Source organism: Sitophilus oryzae, unplaced genomic scaffold (assembly GCF_002938485.1).
Source record: "Sitophilus oryzae breed Bouriz unplaced genomic scaffold, Soryzae_2.0 scaffold_1449_pilon_pilon, whole genome shotgun sequence".
Classification (NCBI taxonomy): Eukaryota; Metazoa; Arthropoda; class Insecta; order Coleoptera; family Curculionidae; genus Sitophilus; species Sitophilus oryzae.
The window spans coordinates 753462-774067 of NW_022146114.1; the positions used below are offsets into that span (position 1 = coordinate 753462).

General features: G+C 30.2%; 1 protein-coding gene across 1 annotated transcript; it reads left to right on the forward strand.

Moving 5' to 3' along the window:
• The first annotated feature begins 1721 nt into the window (after positions 1-1721).
• Positions 1722-6208, forward strand: LOC115877392 (cathepsin L-like proteinase). The gene is made up of 6 exons (XM_030893543.1): positions 1722-1867; positions 3956-4085; positions 4139-4347; positions 4643-4823; positions 4922-5083; positions 5990-6208. The coding sequence occupies exons 1-6, from the start codon at positions 1775-1777 to the stop codon at positions 6190-6192; spliced, it is 978 nt and encodes a 325-aa protein (XP_030749403.1). The 5' UTR covers positions 1722-1774; the 3' UTR covers positions 6193-6208.
• Positions 6209-20606: the final 14398 nt, after the last annotated feature.

Sequence of the window (20606 nt, forward strand, 5' to 3'; positions counted from 1 at the left end):
GCCATAAGAAGCTGTGTATTTCTCGATCGGTAGGAATACATGCGCCCCTAACGGCGATTTTCGAACTTTATTTAGATCATGAAATCTGGGCACAAAATTTTTGCATTCGATTCAACTCCTCCTTTTAGCCTCAGTAGTTACAATAAATCGCGGCTGTAATAAAGACCCATACCAAATATTAGTGAATTAATCAGAAACATTTTTGTATTATTAAAACAATTTTAAAATTTCCATTTTTTTTTTCATTTTTGCCTGTTTACTAGTGCATTCAATCCCGGGATTTCGGGGTTATATTTTTTTGATCCCGGGATTTACAAAATAAAAACGAGTTACCTTGAAATTTTTTCCTGTTAATTAATTGGAAATCATATTTCATTTCAAAAAAACAGCATAAACACGAAACCAAGAAACTAAAACCTCATTACTTCATTCAATTCAGAGGATTTAGTAGTTATTTTTTTATACAAGACGATAAAATGGTATTTTATCGTCGAACGAAAAGATTAATTCACGAGAATGAATTAATTTCGGGAGACGATAATGCAATTTTATCGTCGTCTATAAAACAATATTTTTTTTCATAGCGAGTTAGTTTTAAAAAATATTTAGAAATTATTATTTCAAATTAAATTTATTACGAGTAGAAAAAATATTGTGCTGGGTTGGCGTTGGTTTCTATGTAATTTGACAAATAAATAAAGCTGTCTCTTTAGTTGTCAGTTTTTATTCAACATTTTTTAATTCTCTTTCGTGTCGATTGCGGATTGATATGGAGCCAAAAATGGCTCAAAACGAAATAAGTAAATTATCAACAGATACTCAGGCTGAGGCGACAAAGGCCATATCCAAACTACCTCCATTTAAATCCCGAATAACTTATGAAAAGGAATACAAAAATTTTCAAAAATGGAAGCAATTAAAAAACGCGCGAGAAGAAATAAAGTTTTTAACCTATCCTCGCTGTTAAAGTATCATTTAATCTACCCTTGCGGTTAAAGTACTATTTTATCTACTATTTTTGGTAGATATAAGGCAATTTTTAGTTGCTATGGAAAAAATAACTTAAAATACAAACATTAACAAAATGTAATAAACAACGATTCTTTTAGTAGCAAAAAAAATCAATCCAAAAAGAATATAAACATAGGGTGCAGTAACCATAAACATTAAAAAAAATACGACAAAAACGATTATTTTAGTAAACCTAACCCCTTCTCGGGGGTGAATTTAAAAAAAAATATATTTTACAATTAGTTTTTACATCTTTCAAGATAACTTATATATAAAAAATTCAAGGCCTATTTTCTTGTACTATAAATTATGAAATAATTATAAAAAAATAAGAGGAACAAAATTAATTTTGGATTTTAAAAAAGTTTCCCTAGTAGTGCTCGCGCAAAAATTAAAAATAAATGGAAATTTTAAAATTATTTTTAACAATACAAAAATATTTTCGGTAGATTCTAAAATAACTCACTAAAATTTGTTGTTGGTCCATGCTTAAAACCGGAGATATAATGCATCGAAATTCAATCACCCGCTCAGCTATTGAAACTGCTAGATTTGCTGCACGCATTTTTAACCTTTTGTCGCGTAATGTTCTTAAACTAATTATTGTGATGCGTATGATTTAAAAATATTGCATTTTCATCCTCACGTTGTCGATATATCAAGGGGCTATTTTTATCTCTCAGTAGTATCAATTGGATTTACTATAAAAACAGATTCGAAAAAATAAACAAAATATTGTTCCAGTATCCACCAAACAGTAAAAATGAAAGGTTTTCTTTTAGCCAGTTTCTTGGTAGTTGCCGTCAGTGCTTCATCTCTGCTTGAGCAAGATGGCGCCCAGTTCCAGTCTTTCAAGGTAAGATTCACATTTGTTATAGTCTAAGAGCTAGCAACGTTTTCGAGAAAGTATTTTAAGAAAGCTGGCTCTTTGATATACCTTTTACTAAGTTCTCTGGAACAGCATGCGGCCCATCTGGCTGCCGATACCCGTTGCGTTCGCTACTGCGCATCGGAAGAAGATCATATATATTTTTTTTATTGAGTCAGTTAAATTCTAGTATTGAATATTAATCGAACAAGTTTTCATAGCGCAGCGCGTAGAGTTTCCGACAACGAACTGAGGATTCGGAGTTCGAGGCCGGGTCAGGGCAAAAACTTCTTTATTTTATTTTCGTTTATATTCTGATAGTAAAGCATTAAATATTGTTTTTTTTTAATCACTAGAATTATTTAATACTTTACTATCAGAATATAAACGAAAATAAAATAAGAAAGTTTCTGCCCTGACCCGGTCTCGAACTCTGACTCCTCGCTTGATAGGCGGAACCTCTACGCACTGCGCTATGGAGACATGTTCGATTTATATTTAATACTAGAATTTAAAGGACTAATAAAGATATAGGATCTTCTTTCAATGCGCAGACGGGCCGCATGCTGTTCCAGAGACCATAGTTAACGATATATTAAAGAGTCAGCTTTCTTAAAATACTTTTTTTCCCGACGTTGCTAGTTCTCGTACTATTAAATTGAATTCGCTCATTTAAATAAATAATGCTATTTTAAAATTGCTATTTTAATTTACGAGTATACTGGTCATCAGTGGTTTTGTTGCCCTTGATAAAGGATTCATTTCTGATATGAAGCTATCAATGATTTTGGAAGATTCGCTTTAGTTTTTTTAACCTTTATTTTCATAAAACTGCAAAAATATGAGAAAAAAATATACACTTATAATGTCATTTTTTTTAAATTAATATACATCGAAGTCAAGAGACAGAAAAATGTTGAAAACCTATGTTTATACTTCAGTAAACGCCTTTTATGTACTTTTCTTATATACATTTTTCGGGGACAATCCTTTTTTAAAGACAGCAGTAAGCTGCCAAAAATATATTTTTTGTTGAACTGTGTCGTAAACAATTGTTGAATATAGAGAAGACTTAAGCATTAAAAGCATTTTTTTTCCTTGGTATATTGGTTAAGTTGATCAGAGAGACACACTTGTATTATATAAAATATTCTAAGTAATAAATATTAGATGGCGGATCGGTAGAGTTAAAATTTATTGATAATATTATGATTCTAGAGTATTTTTGTTTAAATGTAAGAAAGTCTTGGACAGAGGTAAAGAATTAAACCATTTTGCTATGTTATAACTAAAGCTACGATTAAATGTTGCTGTTCTATGATATGGTGGGGTAATTGTGATTTTAAAAATTAAATTCATACAATGTACGGTACATAGGTTCTAAATACAATTCTTCCAAACAGATGGCTCGGGACTTTTGTTGAGAATATTTTATAACAGAAACATGGCTTTATAAAATCCTTTTCAAGCTTCCTAATTATTTTATAAAATATATCTTCGAAATGAGAGCGCCATGGATATCCTTAACAGGCAGTTGTTTGCTAATATAAAGACGCGAAACATTGCGTGTCATTCAAAATATAGTAATACAAAATTGCTTTCCCGTTCAAAATATTCTAATAAATTTGCCATGAGTTTTTTACGAATATTAAGCTATCTTGTACACTTCGCACTAAAAGAGGTTCTAAAAAGAACAATCTTCGATTGCAAGGTCTGCTAGTATACATTTTGAAGCTTAAAGTATCACAACACTATTTATTTAAACCAAAAACTTGTAATACAAAACTAAAGTGTCAGAACGAATGACAATGTCAGAAGGTAAATAAATAAATGCGGCTATATACTATCTGAATCCCCAGTGCGAAATTTAAAGTCCAGTTAGTCAGCACGCAATATGTCCATGGTCGGCAACAATGAATTTAAAAATCGTGCCCTCGATTACGTAACTAAAAGTTTAATTGATATGAAATATATATGTGACTTCTTGAGTCTCCACGATATACACTAATTTTTACTTAATATATAAATTTGTAAATTATATATCAATCATGGTTATTATTTACTTACATGCTGCAGGTGAAACACGGCAAGACCTACAAGAATCAAGCTGAAGAAACCTCCCGTTTCGCCATCTTCAGAGACAATCTTCGCATTATCGAAAGCCACAATGCTCGTTTCGAACAAGGTCTTGAAACTTACACCAAAGGTATAGAAATGATTTTAAGATTGGCTTCTGCAATTAATTCAACTTTTAATTAGGAGTCAACAAATTCGCCGACATGACATCCGCTGAATTCAAAGCCATGCTTGCTCTTCAAGTTGCCACCAAACCTAAATACGACTCTGACAAAACATTCGAGCTTCCCGTAGGAGCTTCCGTTCCCGACTCCATCGATTGGAGAGAGAAGAACGCCGTCAACCCCATCAAAGACCAGGCTTCTTGTGGTTCATGCTGGGCTTTTGCTATTGTAAGTATTTTATTAACTTCTTATAGCTTATTTGGACAGTATACAAGCCCTATAAACATCTAGTTATTTTAATGAAAAGTCGTAATTACGAAAGTTTGTTTGTTCATAAAATATAATCTCTAACTAGCCCATTTGTCTCTTCATATACTGTCCAGCTGGCTCACAAGACGAAATATTTTTTATTTTTTATATCGAACGAAAGAAAAAACATTTTTTATATGAATTTCAGCTTCTTAACGTGTAAATTCCAATCTAGATCTATTTTATCTTATGAAATAACATTTGCTAATTTTAGGTTGGATCTACTGAAGGCGCCTACGCTATCAAAACTGGAACCCTAAGCAGATTCTCCGAACAACAACTTGTTGACTGTACTACTGACATCAATTTAGGATGCAGCGGTGGATACTTGGAAAAGAACTTCCCCTACATCAAAGAAAAGGGTCTTGAATACGAATCAGACTACCCATACGAAGGTAATATATATATTTTTAAATATATTTTGTATAAAATGGTATTTGATATTTAACATGGACCCCGAAACGACAATTGTGAACATATTTTTGTTTTATAGGTACTGACGGTACTTGCAAATACGACGCTTCCAAAGTCGGCACCAAAGTCAGCTCCTATGTCAGCTTCAGCAATGATGAAAACAAATTGAAAGAAGCTGTAGGAACTGCCGGACCAGTAGCCGTTGCTATCGATGCTGATTACATCCAACTCTACAGTGGTGGTAAGTTAACTATATAAACTAACTAAACACTAAACACGTTTATCATACCAAATCAGTCAGAATGGATTATCCACATTTAACAGAACAAGCTTCAAGTCAAATTACATTTCCCAAATAACTTGTCAGTAACTCTCTCATTTCTTTGGACGTCTTGTAACTCTGTTTTGCTTTCAGATATCTGACGAAAGTTTAGTTATTTTTTATTAACACATATTAAAGTTTACCATTTTTTTTTTAATTTTACCATTTTTTTAAAAGTTCCGGAGAACTGAAATGTGCTTATTGATACCTCATTTCAGTTTGATAGTACTCATCGGCACGAAGAACGGCCACCTTAAAATATTTCATGTATTTTAAAGTTTTATGTATTGTGTTGTGATTTTGATTATTTTTAAGCAATTTGTAGCTAAATTATTTGACTTTTTAGTATGTCTTAATGTTAAAATATCAATTAATAATTTCCTGGCTTATAACTGAGAAGAGATATCAGAAACATAAAATGTTGAGTTCACGTCCTCAATTCCAGAGAATTTACAAAAATTGCCTAATATTTGCCCATTGATATTTACTAAAATCCGTTACTATCTCAAATACAGCTTTTGATAGTTCAATTATCAGGAAAATATTTTTCATTCATTTTTAGTTTCAAATTAAAAGTAACATATAATTAGCTAAGAAATTAAAGTATAATTAATTCCCTGAATTTATGATATGCAATCACTGGTTACATTATTTTAATATTTAGATGCATCACAATCATCTGTCAATTATTTAAATACACTTTTATAATTTTTAACCACAAAGTTGATTAGAATTAGTAAGTGAAAGCAATAGACACAGAAACTTAAGTAAAGGAGATTGTAATTTCTTCTAAAGAAGGAACTGAGGATTTATTTTATTTTCTAGGGATCTACAGCGACTCTACCTGCGATCCAGACTACTTGGACCATGGTGTCTTGGTTGTTGGATACGGTGCTGAAAATGGACAAGACTACTGGATCATCAGAAACTCATGGGGCAGTAACTGGGGTGAATCTGGATATTTCAGATTTGCTCGTGGAGTCAACCAGTGCGGTATTATTGCTGACAACACCTACCCCATCATATAAATGATATAACTCAAAATACACATTAAATTTTAGAATTAGTATTAGAAAATTATTTTATGAGAAATGTATTAGTTAAGTTCCTAATTAATAATAATTTATTATAGGAAGTATTAATTGTAAGATGTTTATAATAAATATATATTTTTTATTACTCTGGATTTTTCTTTTTAGTTCATAGTATCTTCTATAACTTCAGTTAAAGTCTGATTTCTAAAGAAGTTTTGAACAGATAAAAACTAAAATTTCAGCAAATTCAATTCAATAAATATAATAAATGTATTTAATATTCAAATAAATATATCACAAAATATTAATATTCGTACATTATAATGAAAAAAAAAAGTTCAATTCAAGAGGGAGAAGTTCAATGTTGACAAATTGCTCCATCAGCAGTATGATTCCACTTAACTTCTCAATTAAACAATTCTAATATATTTCAATATCGAGATATTATACAGGGTGAGTCTTAAAAAAGTGTAAATATGTCGAGGAGCGCTATTCTGTTCACGGCATCGACAATCGTCGGTATCGGTAAGTTACGACAGTTTTTTTATATGGTAAAAATGTGTTAATTGTTATTGTCATAGTTATCGATCGGTTATAGGGCAGATATCGCAAATTTGTACCGACGAGAATCAGTATCTCTACCGTACCCTTGTTAACTCCACGGTAGAGATACCGACAGTCGTCGGTACAAATTTGCTATGACCTACTAATGACAGCTAACACTATGACAACAACAATTAACACGACGCTCATTGGCCGTACGTACCGATAGCTGTCGGTAACAAACCGATTCCGATGATTGTACAGAATAGCACACTAGGGCTAGCAGATCTCGATAAAAAAACCGATTATCCTCATTTAGCAAAACAAGCTTATAGTCAAATTAATAAATAATAATTATTGATACCTAATTTCAGTTTGATAGTATTTAACATAAAATATTTTAGATATAACACAGTCTATAACATGAAACACCACATCATCCTTGGATTCTCTAGTATCACTTTTACTTAAATAAATATAATTATTGATAATACTAATAATTCTGCGACTTAAGCTTCATTCAGAACCTTGCAATTAGTGTAATTAATTAGTGGTTTCAATTACACTTTATACTTTTTAGTTTACGATCATTCACAATGTTTAAAAAACACAATTAAAATTAATAGAATATCCTAGCAACAGCTTGCGTTAGTCAGTTGTAACCATAGAGAAAGCCTAATATTTAGCTTATAAAACACTCAACTTGTGATTTATAATCGCGATTTCTCTTGCCGGAAGATAATCAAAGGTCAAAATAACATTTCTCGCAAATTTTGAAGTATAATTAGTGGAAAAGTCAAAAGTTTGATAACTTTTTCCACTAATTTAAAATGTCTACCACTAATTTTGACGTTCTGCTTGCTTACATTGAAATTAAAAGAACCAACTTCTACGCTAATTGAAACCACTAATTGCGAGGTTCTGAATGAAGCTTTTGACTATGGCGTCTTGGTTGTAGGATACGGTGCAGTAAATGGACAAGACTACTGGATCATCAGAAACTCATCATCTGAATATTGCAGTTTTGCTCGTGGAGTCAACCCGTGCGGTATTATCGCTGGCAACTCAAAAAACACATTAAATTTTAGAATTAGTATTATAAAATGATGGTTGAAGATGTTTAATAAATGGATATTTGATTTATTTTTTTAGTTCATACTGTTTTTTATAGGCTGTACTTAAACTGCCGTTAAACGGTAGCTTACTAAAATGCCGTTAATAGGTATGACGTCGTTGATGTGACGCACTTGATGGCTTTATGAAATATAGGAATTATATAAGGACTAACCAAAGCTATCCACCCCACCAAATAACCAACTTAACCAACGCAACTAACCTCGACACTGATAGAAAATTTTAAAAAACAAATATAAATTAGTAAAAACCAACCAACCCCACCAAATAACCAACTAACTAATGAATTAACACCCTCCAAATAACCACGCTAACCAACCCGCCAAATAACTAAACCAATCCAACCAAAATGAGTGAAACCAATGCAATAAGATCACGCTATAAGCAAAAAAAATATAAAAAAGTGTTGGTCAGCGTGAGATTTGAAACTAAACCGGACTATTCGCTCACGAACCGATAGCCACGGAGCCACAGGTGCTCTTGCTGATATGCTTATGGCTAGGCATTACTTTCCGTCGACATAAACGACGTCACAATATCTATTTTAACGGCTGTTTAAGTGCATCCTTTTTTATATATAAAGATAACTAAAAATGATAGAAAATGTCAATTCCAACAAAATAATAATAAATGCATTTAGTATTCAACTAAATATATCAAAATATTATATACTCCTACATTAAAATGGAAAAAAATATATTTACACTAATATTATACTGTGATTTTAGGTACTGGCATTTTAGTTTTAAACAATGCTTTTACGCAATGCTGAATATTTTTTAACTAACACGATTTCAGATAATTAAGACAGATTACTTAATTGGGGTTCCGTATTACAAGACTTCGCTGTCCGTCCGTCCGGTCCGTCTGTCACAAAGGTCTATCTTATAAACCGTTATAGCTAGACAGTTGAAATTTTTACAGATACTGTTGCCGCTATAAGAACAACTACTAAAAACAGAATTAAATAAAGGTACGCGCATTCAAAATTTCACCTAAATCGGAAAAAAAGTTTATAATAATATAGTGTCTAATGTTGTACAGATAATGAATGGTTAGGTTTAGGAACCCTTCGTGCGCGAGTCCGACTCGCACTTGACCAATTTTTTTAACATAACGAGGCTAAAAAGTCAAATAATTTTGCAACACATTGATTAAAAAAAAAAAAATCGGCCCACTAAAACAATATACAGGGTGAGTTTTCTACTATGTTCTCTATGGGTATTTCGGAAACTACTGGAAAGAGAGAGTCGGTTAAATGGGGAAGGAATTGCAGTTTTGTGAGGTCATAAATATGCGTCTTTTAGATTTTTGAAAAAGTTCATAGTTTATTAGATATTTAGAAAAAAACAAATTTTGGCTATTTTAAAATTGTCCTTAATTCCATTATAATCTATTTTAGACAAAAAGTTTTCTGAAAAAGAAATAAATTTTACAAAGAGCCTATATGTTTTCAGTCGGTTTGCAAAATGCCTAATCAGAATTAGGCAAATTAAACAATGATGATATTTGCTGTACATTTCTGCAAAAAGGCCGCTTATTTTCAGTTAATGTGACGCCTAATGAAGACTAGTAAGATTGCAAACAACATTTTACGCGGGATTGGCATTCTAATTTAAATTTATCGGAGGATATTTATTTAACTTCTCTTTCAAAATTAGGAAATAATGGCACAACATAGTGATGATTCTGTTAATGAGGGTATGTTCAAGGACGATGATTATAAAAAACTAAATTTATTTGTTTTCTAAAAGACATCAAAGGTTCACAAAGACTCGAATTGTAGAGTATAATAATTATATGATGTTATTTATAATTATTATAATTTATGAAATATGGTTCAAATTGTTTTCATCTAAACAAAATAAAATTTTGACATAAATTATTGACATAAATTATTGTTTTTCTATAGTAAAATATGTGGTATTTTTTATTAAAGCGCAAATTATTCAATATATGCTCATAGTTGATTAAACTGATCATGTTTTAATCTGCCTGTCCTTGACTTGGCATTTTGTAAAACGACTAAAAACAGGCAGCCTTTTTGCAGAAAATATTGTCATTATTTAATATGCCTAATTCTGATCAGGCTTTTTGCAAAGCGACTGAAAATAGGTAGGTTTTTTGTAAAATTTCCTTCTTGTGTTATATCTTCCCTTCTTCCTTCTTCCTTCTTCCCTTCTCCTTCTTATATTAATACTCGTACATTATAATGAAAAAAAAAGTGAAATAAAGAGAGAAGTTCAGTTTTGAATTGCTCCATCAACAGTGCGATTCCACTTAACTCCACAATTAAACAATTTTAATATATTTCAATATCGAGATATACAGGGTGAGTCTTAAAAAGTGCAAATATATCTAAATAGGTCTGGTAGATCTCAATAAAAGAACCGATTATCCTCATTTAAAAAAACAAGCTTCGAGTCAAATAAATAAATAATAATTATTGATAACTCATTTTAGTTTGATAATATTTGACGTAAAATATTTTAGATATAACACTAATAAGTGAGATAAGATGAATTATCACAATCTATAACATGAAACACCTCAACCTCCTTGGCTTCTGTAATATCACTTTCACTTAAATAAATGTAATTATTGATAATACTAATAATTCCTAGAAATCTAAAATATCGTTAAAACATCAAAATAAAATATCATTTATTTACATTTTTTTTTACTACTCTTTCAAAATTAGGAAATAGTGGCACAAAATAGTGATGATTCTGTTAATGAAAGTGTGTTCAAGGTCGCTTATTATAAAGAACTAAATTTATTTTATTCTAAAAGACAGCAAAGTTACACAAAGAACAGACTCGAATTACAGAGTATAATAATTAAATGAGTATTAATATTAAGTATTTAATATATTTTGTATTAAAAATTACTCTATTTGTAATTATTATAATTTATGAAATATGGTTCAAGTTGTTTTCGACTAAACAAATTAAAATTTTGACATAAATTATTGTTTTTCTATAGTAAAATATGTTGTGTTTTTATTAAAGCTCAAACTATTCAATATGCGCTCATAGCTGATCAGTTTAGGCCTTGACTTGGCATTTTGTAAAATGACTAAAAACAGGCAGTCTTTTTGCAGAAGTGTACCGGGTGTCCCACTAAGAAGAGCTCTCGGCTGTATCTCGGAAAGTATAGTCGTAAAGCTTGTGGAAAGAAATATTTATAACTAAAGAGAGTATGAGAAATTGCTGGAAATTATTTTCAAGTTTGTATAGCGGCCGCTAGAGGGCGCAACTGCTATTAAAAATAAGAAAAAGGAGTTTTTACACAATTTTGTCTAGATAACGGATACTATAAATAATAGATTCATAATCTTCAGTAAATTTTGCATGTTTTTTGTTTGAACCATTTTCCCCTACCTACCAGAATAAAGTGGTGGGGGAAGGGTAGATCTGTTTCTATTTAAACATTAATAACTCGGACTGGATGAACGGAATCTAACAAACGGGGGCTCGTTTAAAAGAGCGTTTCTTACTCTATATTATAGCGTATAAACCATAATAATAAGCTTAAATTTAACAAACATTGCGCGTTTTTTTCTAAAAAGTTAAATGCGATAGTATATATTATTTTAGCTGATAGTGAAGAGTAATAAAAGCTTAAAAAGTCAGCTAAAACCGTATCTTAATATCCTCTTTCAAACCGAAGATATTAGCAAAATTATAATAAATACGAAACAATAGGCCCTCTTGATTATGACCATTCTAATAAAAAATAAGATAGAAACGATTGCTTTATTCTAAAATCGACAATATACCAGAATACGATAATACCAGGTGTATTAATATCTAATAATTAAGATATCAATGACAGTGAATAAGAAACGACGCCTCAGTGAAGTCATGATAGGCTTTGGAAAAAAGATGCATTTGACGTAATAGTATAAACGTCAAAGATTTATTAAATCAACATTTTGATAGTCTAAGCAGTATTTTTCTTTCTTTTAAAAAGGGGCATTTTTAGAAAAGCAATCAAAAGATAAAAAAAACGCTGTTGAGACTATTAAATTGTTGATATAATAATATTTTGAGTTTAAACCAGCTCGTTAAAAGCAACTTTTTTCCAAAGCCTACCATTAATTCACTGAGGCGTTGTTTTTTAGTCACTATCATTGATTTTTTGAATGAAATAATCTTTTCTATCTTATATTTTATTAGAGTGGTCATAATAAAGAGGACTAGGAATACCGTATTAGAAAAATAAGGTAATTAAGGCTTATTTTTTCGTATTTATTATAATTTTGCTAATAACTTTGGTTTGAAAAAAGATATCAAGATGACTTTTCACTGACTTTTTAAACTTTTATTACTCTTTAGTATCAGCTAAAATTACATATACTATCGCATTTAACTTTTTCGAAAAAACGCGTAATGTTTGTTAAATTGTAAGACGGCGCCCCCTAGCGTCTACGGTCAAAAGCTTATTTTTATTGCTTATATGGTATAATATAAAGTAAGAAACGCTCTTTTAAACGAGCCCTCACTTGTTAAATTCCAATCAACCAGTCCGGAGTTAATAACATTTAAATAAAAACAGATCTAACCTTCCTCCACTACTTTATTTTAGCAGATACGGGAAAATGGTTCTAACAAAAAATATGCAAAAATTACTGAAGATTATGAATCTATTATTTATACTATCCGTTATCTAGGCAAAATTATGTAAAAACTCATTTTTCTAATTTTTAATAGCAGTTGCGCCCTCTAGCGGCCGCTCTACAAACTTGAAAATAATTTCCAGCAATTTCTCATGCTCTTTTTAATTATAAATATTTTTTTCCGCAAGTTCTATGACTAATACGTTCCGAGATACAGCCGAGAGCTATTCTTAGTGGGACACCCTGTACAGAAAATATCGTCATTGTTTAATATGCCTAATTCTGATTAAGCTTTTTGCAAAGCCGACTGAAAATAGATAGGATTTTTCTAAAAATTCTTTCTTTTGTTTAAAATGGCGGTATAATATGCCTAGTCGTTTTCCAGAAATCTGGATTATTCTAAACGCCTGCCACATATACAGGGTTATCGGAACTGTATTCCGGAAACTTCGGCAGCATATTCTGTAGATAAAAATAAGTATAAAAGTTCGTCAAAATGTATGTCCTAAAATGCTTAGTTTCGGAGATACAGGGTGTAGAAATTTCATTTTTATTTCGATTTTTTCCAAATAATTTCTGAAGTAACGTCAATATTTGGATGAAAATTGGTATCTGAGAGTTTTTTGACATGAGAAATTTGATTTTCATATCAATATGACTCCTAATTGTAAATATGTGATAAACGAAAGGTGTACTCATTTACATTCGTACGCAAAAAGCGCGGATCTGCTCATCGCTTTAACATACACAACTACGTAGGCGTGCTTATAAGCAGATAAAAAAAAACAATGATACAAGCGATAAAACGAAATAAAATGTATTTATTTGTACGTACAAATACATACATTTTATTTCATTTTATTGCTTGTATCTTTGCATTTATCAAAGCTCCAACTTGGCTCTAATTTTATTTCTTTCTACATTATTAACATCACAATCTTATAAATTGCTATATTTGAACATCCGTTTCTAATCTGATAATCATATTGATTATTTTCAGAATTCCCAAGATTACCGATTAATGCATTCGCTTGAGTATACACTTATATAATACTCCAGGTATGCAAACATAGACTAAAACACTTAAAACATATTTAATAAATATCACGTTATTAGTTTTCAACCACCTTATAATCAAGTAATTATAGTTTTTTTGGAAGAATAAAAATTTTATATAAATTACAGTAGAACTCGGTTATAACGAACTTGAAGGGACCAAAACATTTGTTCGCTATTCCCGAGTGATCGTTATATCCAGTTTTCTGTTAATTTGTATTTTTTTAAATAAAAAATCTACATACGTATTAAACATCATAAAAAAACTGTATTTCAAAAATTATACATATGTGCTACATAAGTACATATATTAATTTTTTCCTGCTACCATTTTGTGTCTTATTGTAAATCTATCGAGCCAACCTTTTGTACAAACAAACTGTTGATTATTACTATCCACTTCAGCAGAATTTAAATTTACTCTTGCAAGCTCTTCTGCTTTTGTTTGCAAAATTGGACCAGTAACAGGATTATTTTGGCTTCTTTGAATGGTAAACCATTTAAATAATGCCTGATCTATGTCAACTCTTAACGGTTTTCGGAATCTTTTTAGTTTTGCAATATTAACATTGCAAGATGAACGTTTAATTTTATCATTATTTTTAAAGATTGTGGAAATGGTAGATTTTGGTAACCTATATTTTTTGCACACATCTGAGTTAGGCATTCCTTCTAGATTACTAATTATGCTTAGTTTTTGTTTTATTGTTAACACATCCCCCCCCCCCTCCTTTTTTTGCCTCCATTTTACACGAATTTTACACTTTATGCAAACGTTTATTATATTATGTACTACCAAACACCAACGACTTAAACATCCGAAATTCGTTTAATCACTAAAATTGACTACGATTTATTATTGCCGTGGGTGGCGTGATATTACTGCTACCTGATTGGTCAGGACAGTAAAACATATGCATAGTATACATATATATATTTGTTCGCTATAACCGATCCGACCTGCGATTTTTCCCGATAAAAAAGTTCGTTTAAACCGATCGTTCGTTATAAATGTGTTCGTTATATCCAGCCATAAAAAGCACATGTTTATATGGAAAGATAATTTGTACTTTATCAATTGTTCGTTAAAACCAAGCGTTCGTTATAACCCGGGTTCGCTATAACCGAGTTCTACTGTAATCAAAACGAATTAGGGAACACATGTACGTGTATCTGTATTTAATATGTTTATAGAGCGATCTCCGTAATTTATAGCAGCATATCATGAAAGTATTTTTATTTTCATGCATGAATTGTTACAAAAACGAAATTCTTTCCCGCCATAAAAAGTAACAATAAAGACGCACTCGAAGATGCATAAATTCCATAAAATCACTTTCTTATTTAGTGTGATTTTGCCTTCTTGATCGTCAAAATTGGTGTTAAATATGGCAGATTTTTATGTTTTGGGAAGGCTAAACTGTGTTAGAAGGCGTTTAAATATTGAAGAAGTCATCAGAACCACAACTTTGTTGCATGAGGGTCGGTTGCAACGATACGTGTCGCAGTTTTTTCACTATGCCTTCCGTTTCCATTACATATCCGTTACGTATTTTTATTATATTGACGCTATACGTAAGCTTCCGTTCCGTATCAGTTCCACACTTTTTATAATACAATTTCTATCATTAAGAAAGTTTTATTTTAAAAATGTATATCTTTTGAAAAAGGTAATAGATTTAATTGAGAATTGAAAGAATAAATAAATATCAGCAAAATGTTAACAGAGCTGGTACAAATGTAAGAATTTGACAGTGTTGTTTCCGATACGCTTCAGTTCGTCCGACAAAATATGTATGGAAGGAAAGGATATGGAACGGAAGGGAAACGGAACGGATAGTGTGCATTGTCCTATTACCATATTATGTTATTCCATTTGCTGCTTAGCATGGTCCAGAATTCATCTTACAACAGAATAATGCCAGGCCCCATACTGCAAGAGTAGTTACTCGATACCTTGAAGAATCCAATATCACAATTTTGGATTGGCCCACTAATAAACCTGATCTCAATCCTTAATTAGCACCTTTGGGACTTACTAAAGAGAAGACTACAAAGTCGTCCACAAGCACCAGATCTTCAAACTTTGGGGAAAAACCAATCCATCTTCCGGAGAAATTATTTGATTGTTTATATTATATTTATATTATTTATTATGTTTTTATAATATTTTCATGGTGTCTGTTTGTCTGTCCGTCTATAACACGATAACTCAAAAACGCTAAACGGATTTTAACCACATTTGGATATATAAACCAGATTTTTTCATGGTGTCTGTCCATCTGTCCGTCTGTAACACGATAACTCAAAAACCGCTAAACCGATTTTAACCAAATTTGGCACAAAAATACTGTGGCACCCGAGAATCTGGCTATTAGTTTTTAGTGGGGGTGAGGGGTTGATAAGGGGGTATGGGAGGGGGTTAGATATTTAAAAAAATCTCCAAAAATTACAGTAGATAGCGAAACGCGGTTTTCAATTTAAGATTAGGAATAATATTTGCAACAAAATTTGTAATAATATCAAAATCAGTCAAAGTCGCAGTTTTTGAGATAAAAAAAAAATTGAAAAAATTCCTTTACTTTGAAACTAAAAGAACTGCCTACCAACTTTTTATTAACATATTTTAATATGGGCGGCTATACGTATACTTTTTATTATTTTATTTTTATTTGATTTTCAGTATTCAATGTTTTACCCCACGTCATTGTTAAGTTTGAAGACCGATCAATTTTGTAATGATGAATAAATTTAATATTTAAAAAAAAACAGAGCCGGACTTAAGTGTAGCATATCATTGTACTCAGGAGAACGAATTATTTCAAAAACTGAAATAAAAAATGCAGGTCCGTGTTTAAAAAAAAATAAGTTGGTCTCTGTATCTCACAAATTATCAGCTAATTTAAAAATTTAAAAATACCGTCAGATAGCCTCAATAAAGTGGCTATAAGAATGTGCAATTAGTCCAAAAAACTCAGAAATCCTTGAAATTTTTAAAACTTTTTTGGGTGGCATCTTGGTGAACGTCCCAAGGCGCAACTTTGCCCCAATTTAACCATCTTCTTATCTATTACGGTTACCGAGATACCAATGCTCGTACCCCGAATTTGTAGTACCCTGTATAGCTATTATAATACACCATATTATATAGATACGCAGAAAAAAAAATCGTGGGTGTTTGGGAAGGCTCGAAAGGGAAACAATGTTTTTGCGACGTTTCGTCACTTTATTGTCTACAACCTAACCTAAGCAAAAACATTGTTCCCTTTCGAGCCTTCCCAGACACCCACGATTTTTTTTTCTGCGTACTAACTACTGGGAACTAACAATAATCATAATTATATTTTAGTTTCAATTATTCTTTGATCTTATGAAATATATTTTACGCAAATTTAATTCTTGGTTTGAGGTCATATAAATAAATATTTTAAAGATTTAATACATTAATTAATTATTATTTATTTATTGATAATTTTTTCTTATTTCAGGACGTTTCGACCATTAACTTGGTCATTTTCATAATGAATCTTCTACTTGTTCCATCCTGAACGTAGATTTGTACTTTTTGTTAAAACTTAATCCTATACTATATGTTATCTGTGTGTGCACGTGTTATTGACTTTTAAAAATTAGGATTAAGTTTTAACAAAAAGTACAAATCTACGTTCAGGATGGAACAAGTAGAAGATTCATTATGAAAAAGACCAAGTTAATGGTCGAAACGTCATGAAATAAAAAAAATATCAATAAATAATAATTAATGTATTAAATCTCTAAAATATTTATTTACATGACCTCAAACCAAGAATTAAATTTGCTTAAAATCATAATTATATAGATATTAAAATGCGACAACGTCACAACACTGTTCAAGGATTGCCTGGATGCTATTATACCTCTATTATACAGTGTGTTAAAGAAATAGTATTATCCTTGTTTATATATTAATAGTTAGTCAATGTGCCTGTATAAGTCGATGCTGCCAACTGGTGGCAGAAATTAAAACGTAAAAAGGGGCGGAGACTATTGAATTTGGCAAAGAAGTAGGGACTAGGAATTCTTCAAATTTAATTCTCGGTAAAGAATAAAATACCTTATCTGATTCGAGCCCAATTTATACCTCAAAGCGTTATTTACATTTTTTATTTTTGGATATGGATTTATATTTATTTTAATTTTCATGGCCACTTGTTGGATACTAAAGTATTATATTAGGTATATAAATATTTTATTTTTAGATGGATAATTAAAGAATATAATATGAAACTATACCTACCTACGTCTGTAACTTTGTAAAAAGTGTGGCGGATTTAACATAATGTTTTTTTTAAATGTAACATCCTATTTTATTTTAGATTCTGCGTAAAATTCTATTACTTTTTTTACGTATATTTCTTGTATAATGGTGTAACCTAAAACTAGTTTTATAATATTTCAATTTGTTGATGAAGAAAAAATATTAGATATTTATATGTAGATATTTAAGGTAGAGCTACAGGGTGTTCAATATATATTTTTGAAATTCGACTACGTATTTAAAATAGAAAAATATCTGCAGATTCTTTCAATGACGCAGCCTATACTGAGTGTTTTTTCAAAAGCGGTTCACCTCTATAACTTTTTTATTTTTTCAGATAAAAAAATTAAATTCGGGGTTTACCAAATTCGGAATGTTAGTAGGTATATGACATAAATCGAGATTGATTCGTATTCCGTTAGTTTTAACACAGCCATGACACTAGATTGAATTTTAAAATGCTATTTTTTTATATAATTGAAAATGTCAAAAGTTGACATATGATATATGTCATTCTATTCAGAATGTCATTTTCTATCAAATAAAGTATAAAAAATACCGAGGGTACCATTTAAAAATCAAATGTTGTACTCGTACATATACATTTCCGGTGAAACAGGAAGTGACCGAAACCTAACTCCAAGTATTTTTACATAATATATCTTTTTCTTCACCTTTGTAAAACACTCCTACCAAATTTGTGTAGCCCAACTTCGGAAACAACTGACAATTATGTAACATAGGAATATTTTTTTTTTGCAAATACTAACGTTATTTATAAAAAAAGTTATAGAATTTTAAGCAGAATCGAAAATAAAATAAAAGTTATAAATAGAAGAGTTTTGCATTAAAAAACATGTTACATTATATCCGCCACATTTTTTGAAGCACCCATTATACTCAAAAATAATATTTGAACTGTGTCTCTTAAGATTCTCTATACCCTTTTTTTTGAATTCCCAAAACAAACGAGATAATTAACTTTATTTATTTCCTGATATCTCATTTTATAATATTTCGGAAGAATCAATCAGGTATCTTATTTTTATAATTATTAGAAATAAATCGGATTTAAAGGATAAGGGATATATGTAAGTGTATACCATACGATAAAAAAAACGGCGTCAGAGGTGGCTTGGAAATGAATATCGATGTCATATATTTGTAAGTAAACAAATAGACGCCGTTTTTTTCGCTCATAGCGTATAAGAAAACAAATTTAATAAAACAAACGCATTTATTAATATATTATGTATATAGATTTACATGGTATGAACAATTCGCATTATAATCTCTGAAGGTCCTACCATGGTCCCACCAATGGTTGGTTAAAGTGGCGAGTACGACCACTTAGCAGTTACACCTATAATAATTTAATAAAATATGAATATAATAAACAAACTTATTTCTTTTAGATTTTTTAAAAGCGAGTTATATGTGTTAAGTGGTTTTTGATTATTTTAGACTAATTTTTTTAGACATATGATTATTTTAGACCAAATTGTCTGCCCACTCAAACGTCTTTCAAAATTATAATGTAGGAAATTCTTAATATGTTTTAATTGGGAATATTTTAGAAAGTTTCATTTTCACCAAACAAAACTACGTATGTATAACAAATTGCAGTATAATCAACTATAATGCATGACTGGTGGCGTCAAAACTAGATGTTGGGTTTTTCTCGATTATTTCAAAGAGAACTCCACATTTTATGACATAAACGTAGTTTTTTCCAACTTTGTTTTGAAAAATAATTTTTAAATCCAAATAAGTCCTCTTTTGAAATACATAATTATTTTCAGCTGCAGCGATAAAATAAATAATATTTACTGATAGGCCAAGTAAAAAAATAATTAGGAAATTATTTTAGGCATCTAATTCTTAATTTTTGTCGCTGATAAATATGTAGATACATCACTTTTAACGACAAACCTACTAATCAAAATTGCGAAAAACAAATCATGTTTATTCTCAAAGAGACAATTATTGAGAACAATTCAATAACTATTAATTTGGGATATATATCTTAACAAAACAAAAGTTGGATAAAAGATTTGTTGATTTATGATATAAAATAAAGTGTTCCATTTGAAATAGCAAAGAAAAATATAATATCTAGTTTTGACTCATCCTGTATATAATACAAAAAAAAATAATATAAAGAAAATTTAATCATATAAATAATTTAGGAATTTAGCATATTTTTATATAATTATATGAAGAGAACATTACCTTAAATTAGTTCCAGTAAAAAACTTCCATATTACTTATTTTTAACTTAGAAAGGGCTTTAAATATATATTTTATTATATAAACAAAAAAATTTAATCCAATAATGGTCAAAATGAACTCTATACGATTACATTATAGTATTTTCTGGAATGACAATTTTTGACAAATTCACCAAGAAAAAATAAAAAATATAGCCTTTCTTTTGACAAACTATACAACTCTAAAGTAAATATGTATTTAAATCTATGAATCATCCTGTATATCTATAAAAATACCTCCCTGTCAAATTTACGCTACTTTTGCATGCAAGCATACCTATTTTAGAAAAATATGATTTGAGTGAAAATATAAAATAGGAAATCTGATATGAAGCTTTATCTAAACACAGGGTTGACTGTAGATAAACAATATTTTACGTTATTAATTAAGAAAAATTATAAAATACACAATATATCTGACAGTTCCAAAAAAGCAAAGTAAGAAATGAAACATAATTTATAGCATAAAATCAGTATTTTTTAAATT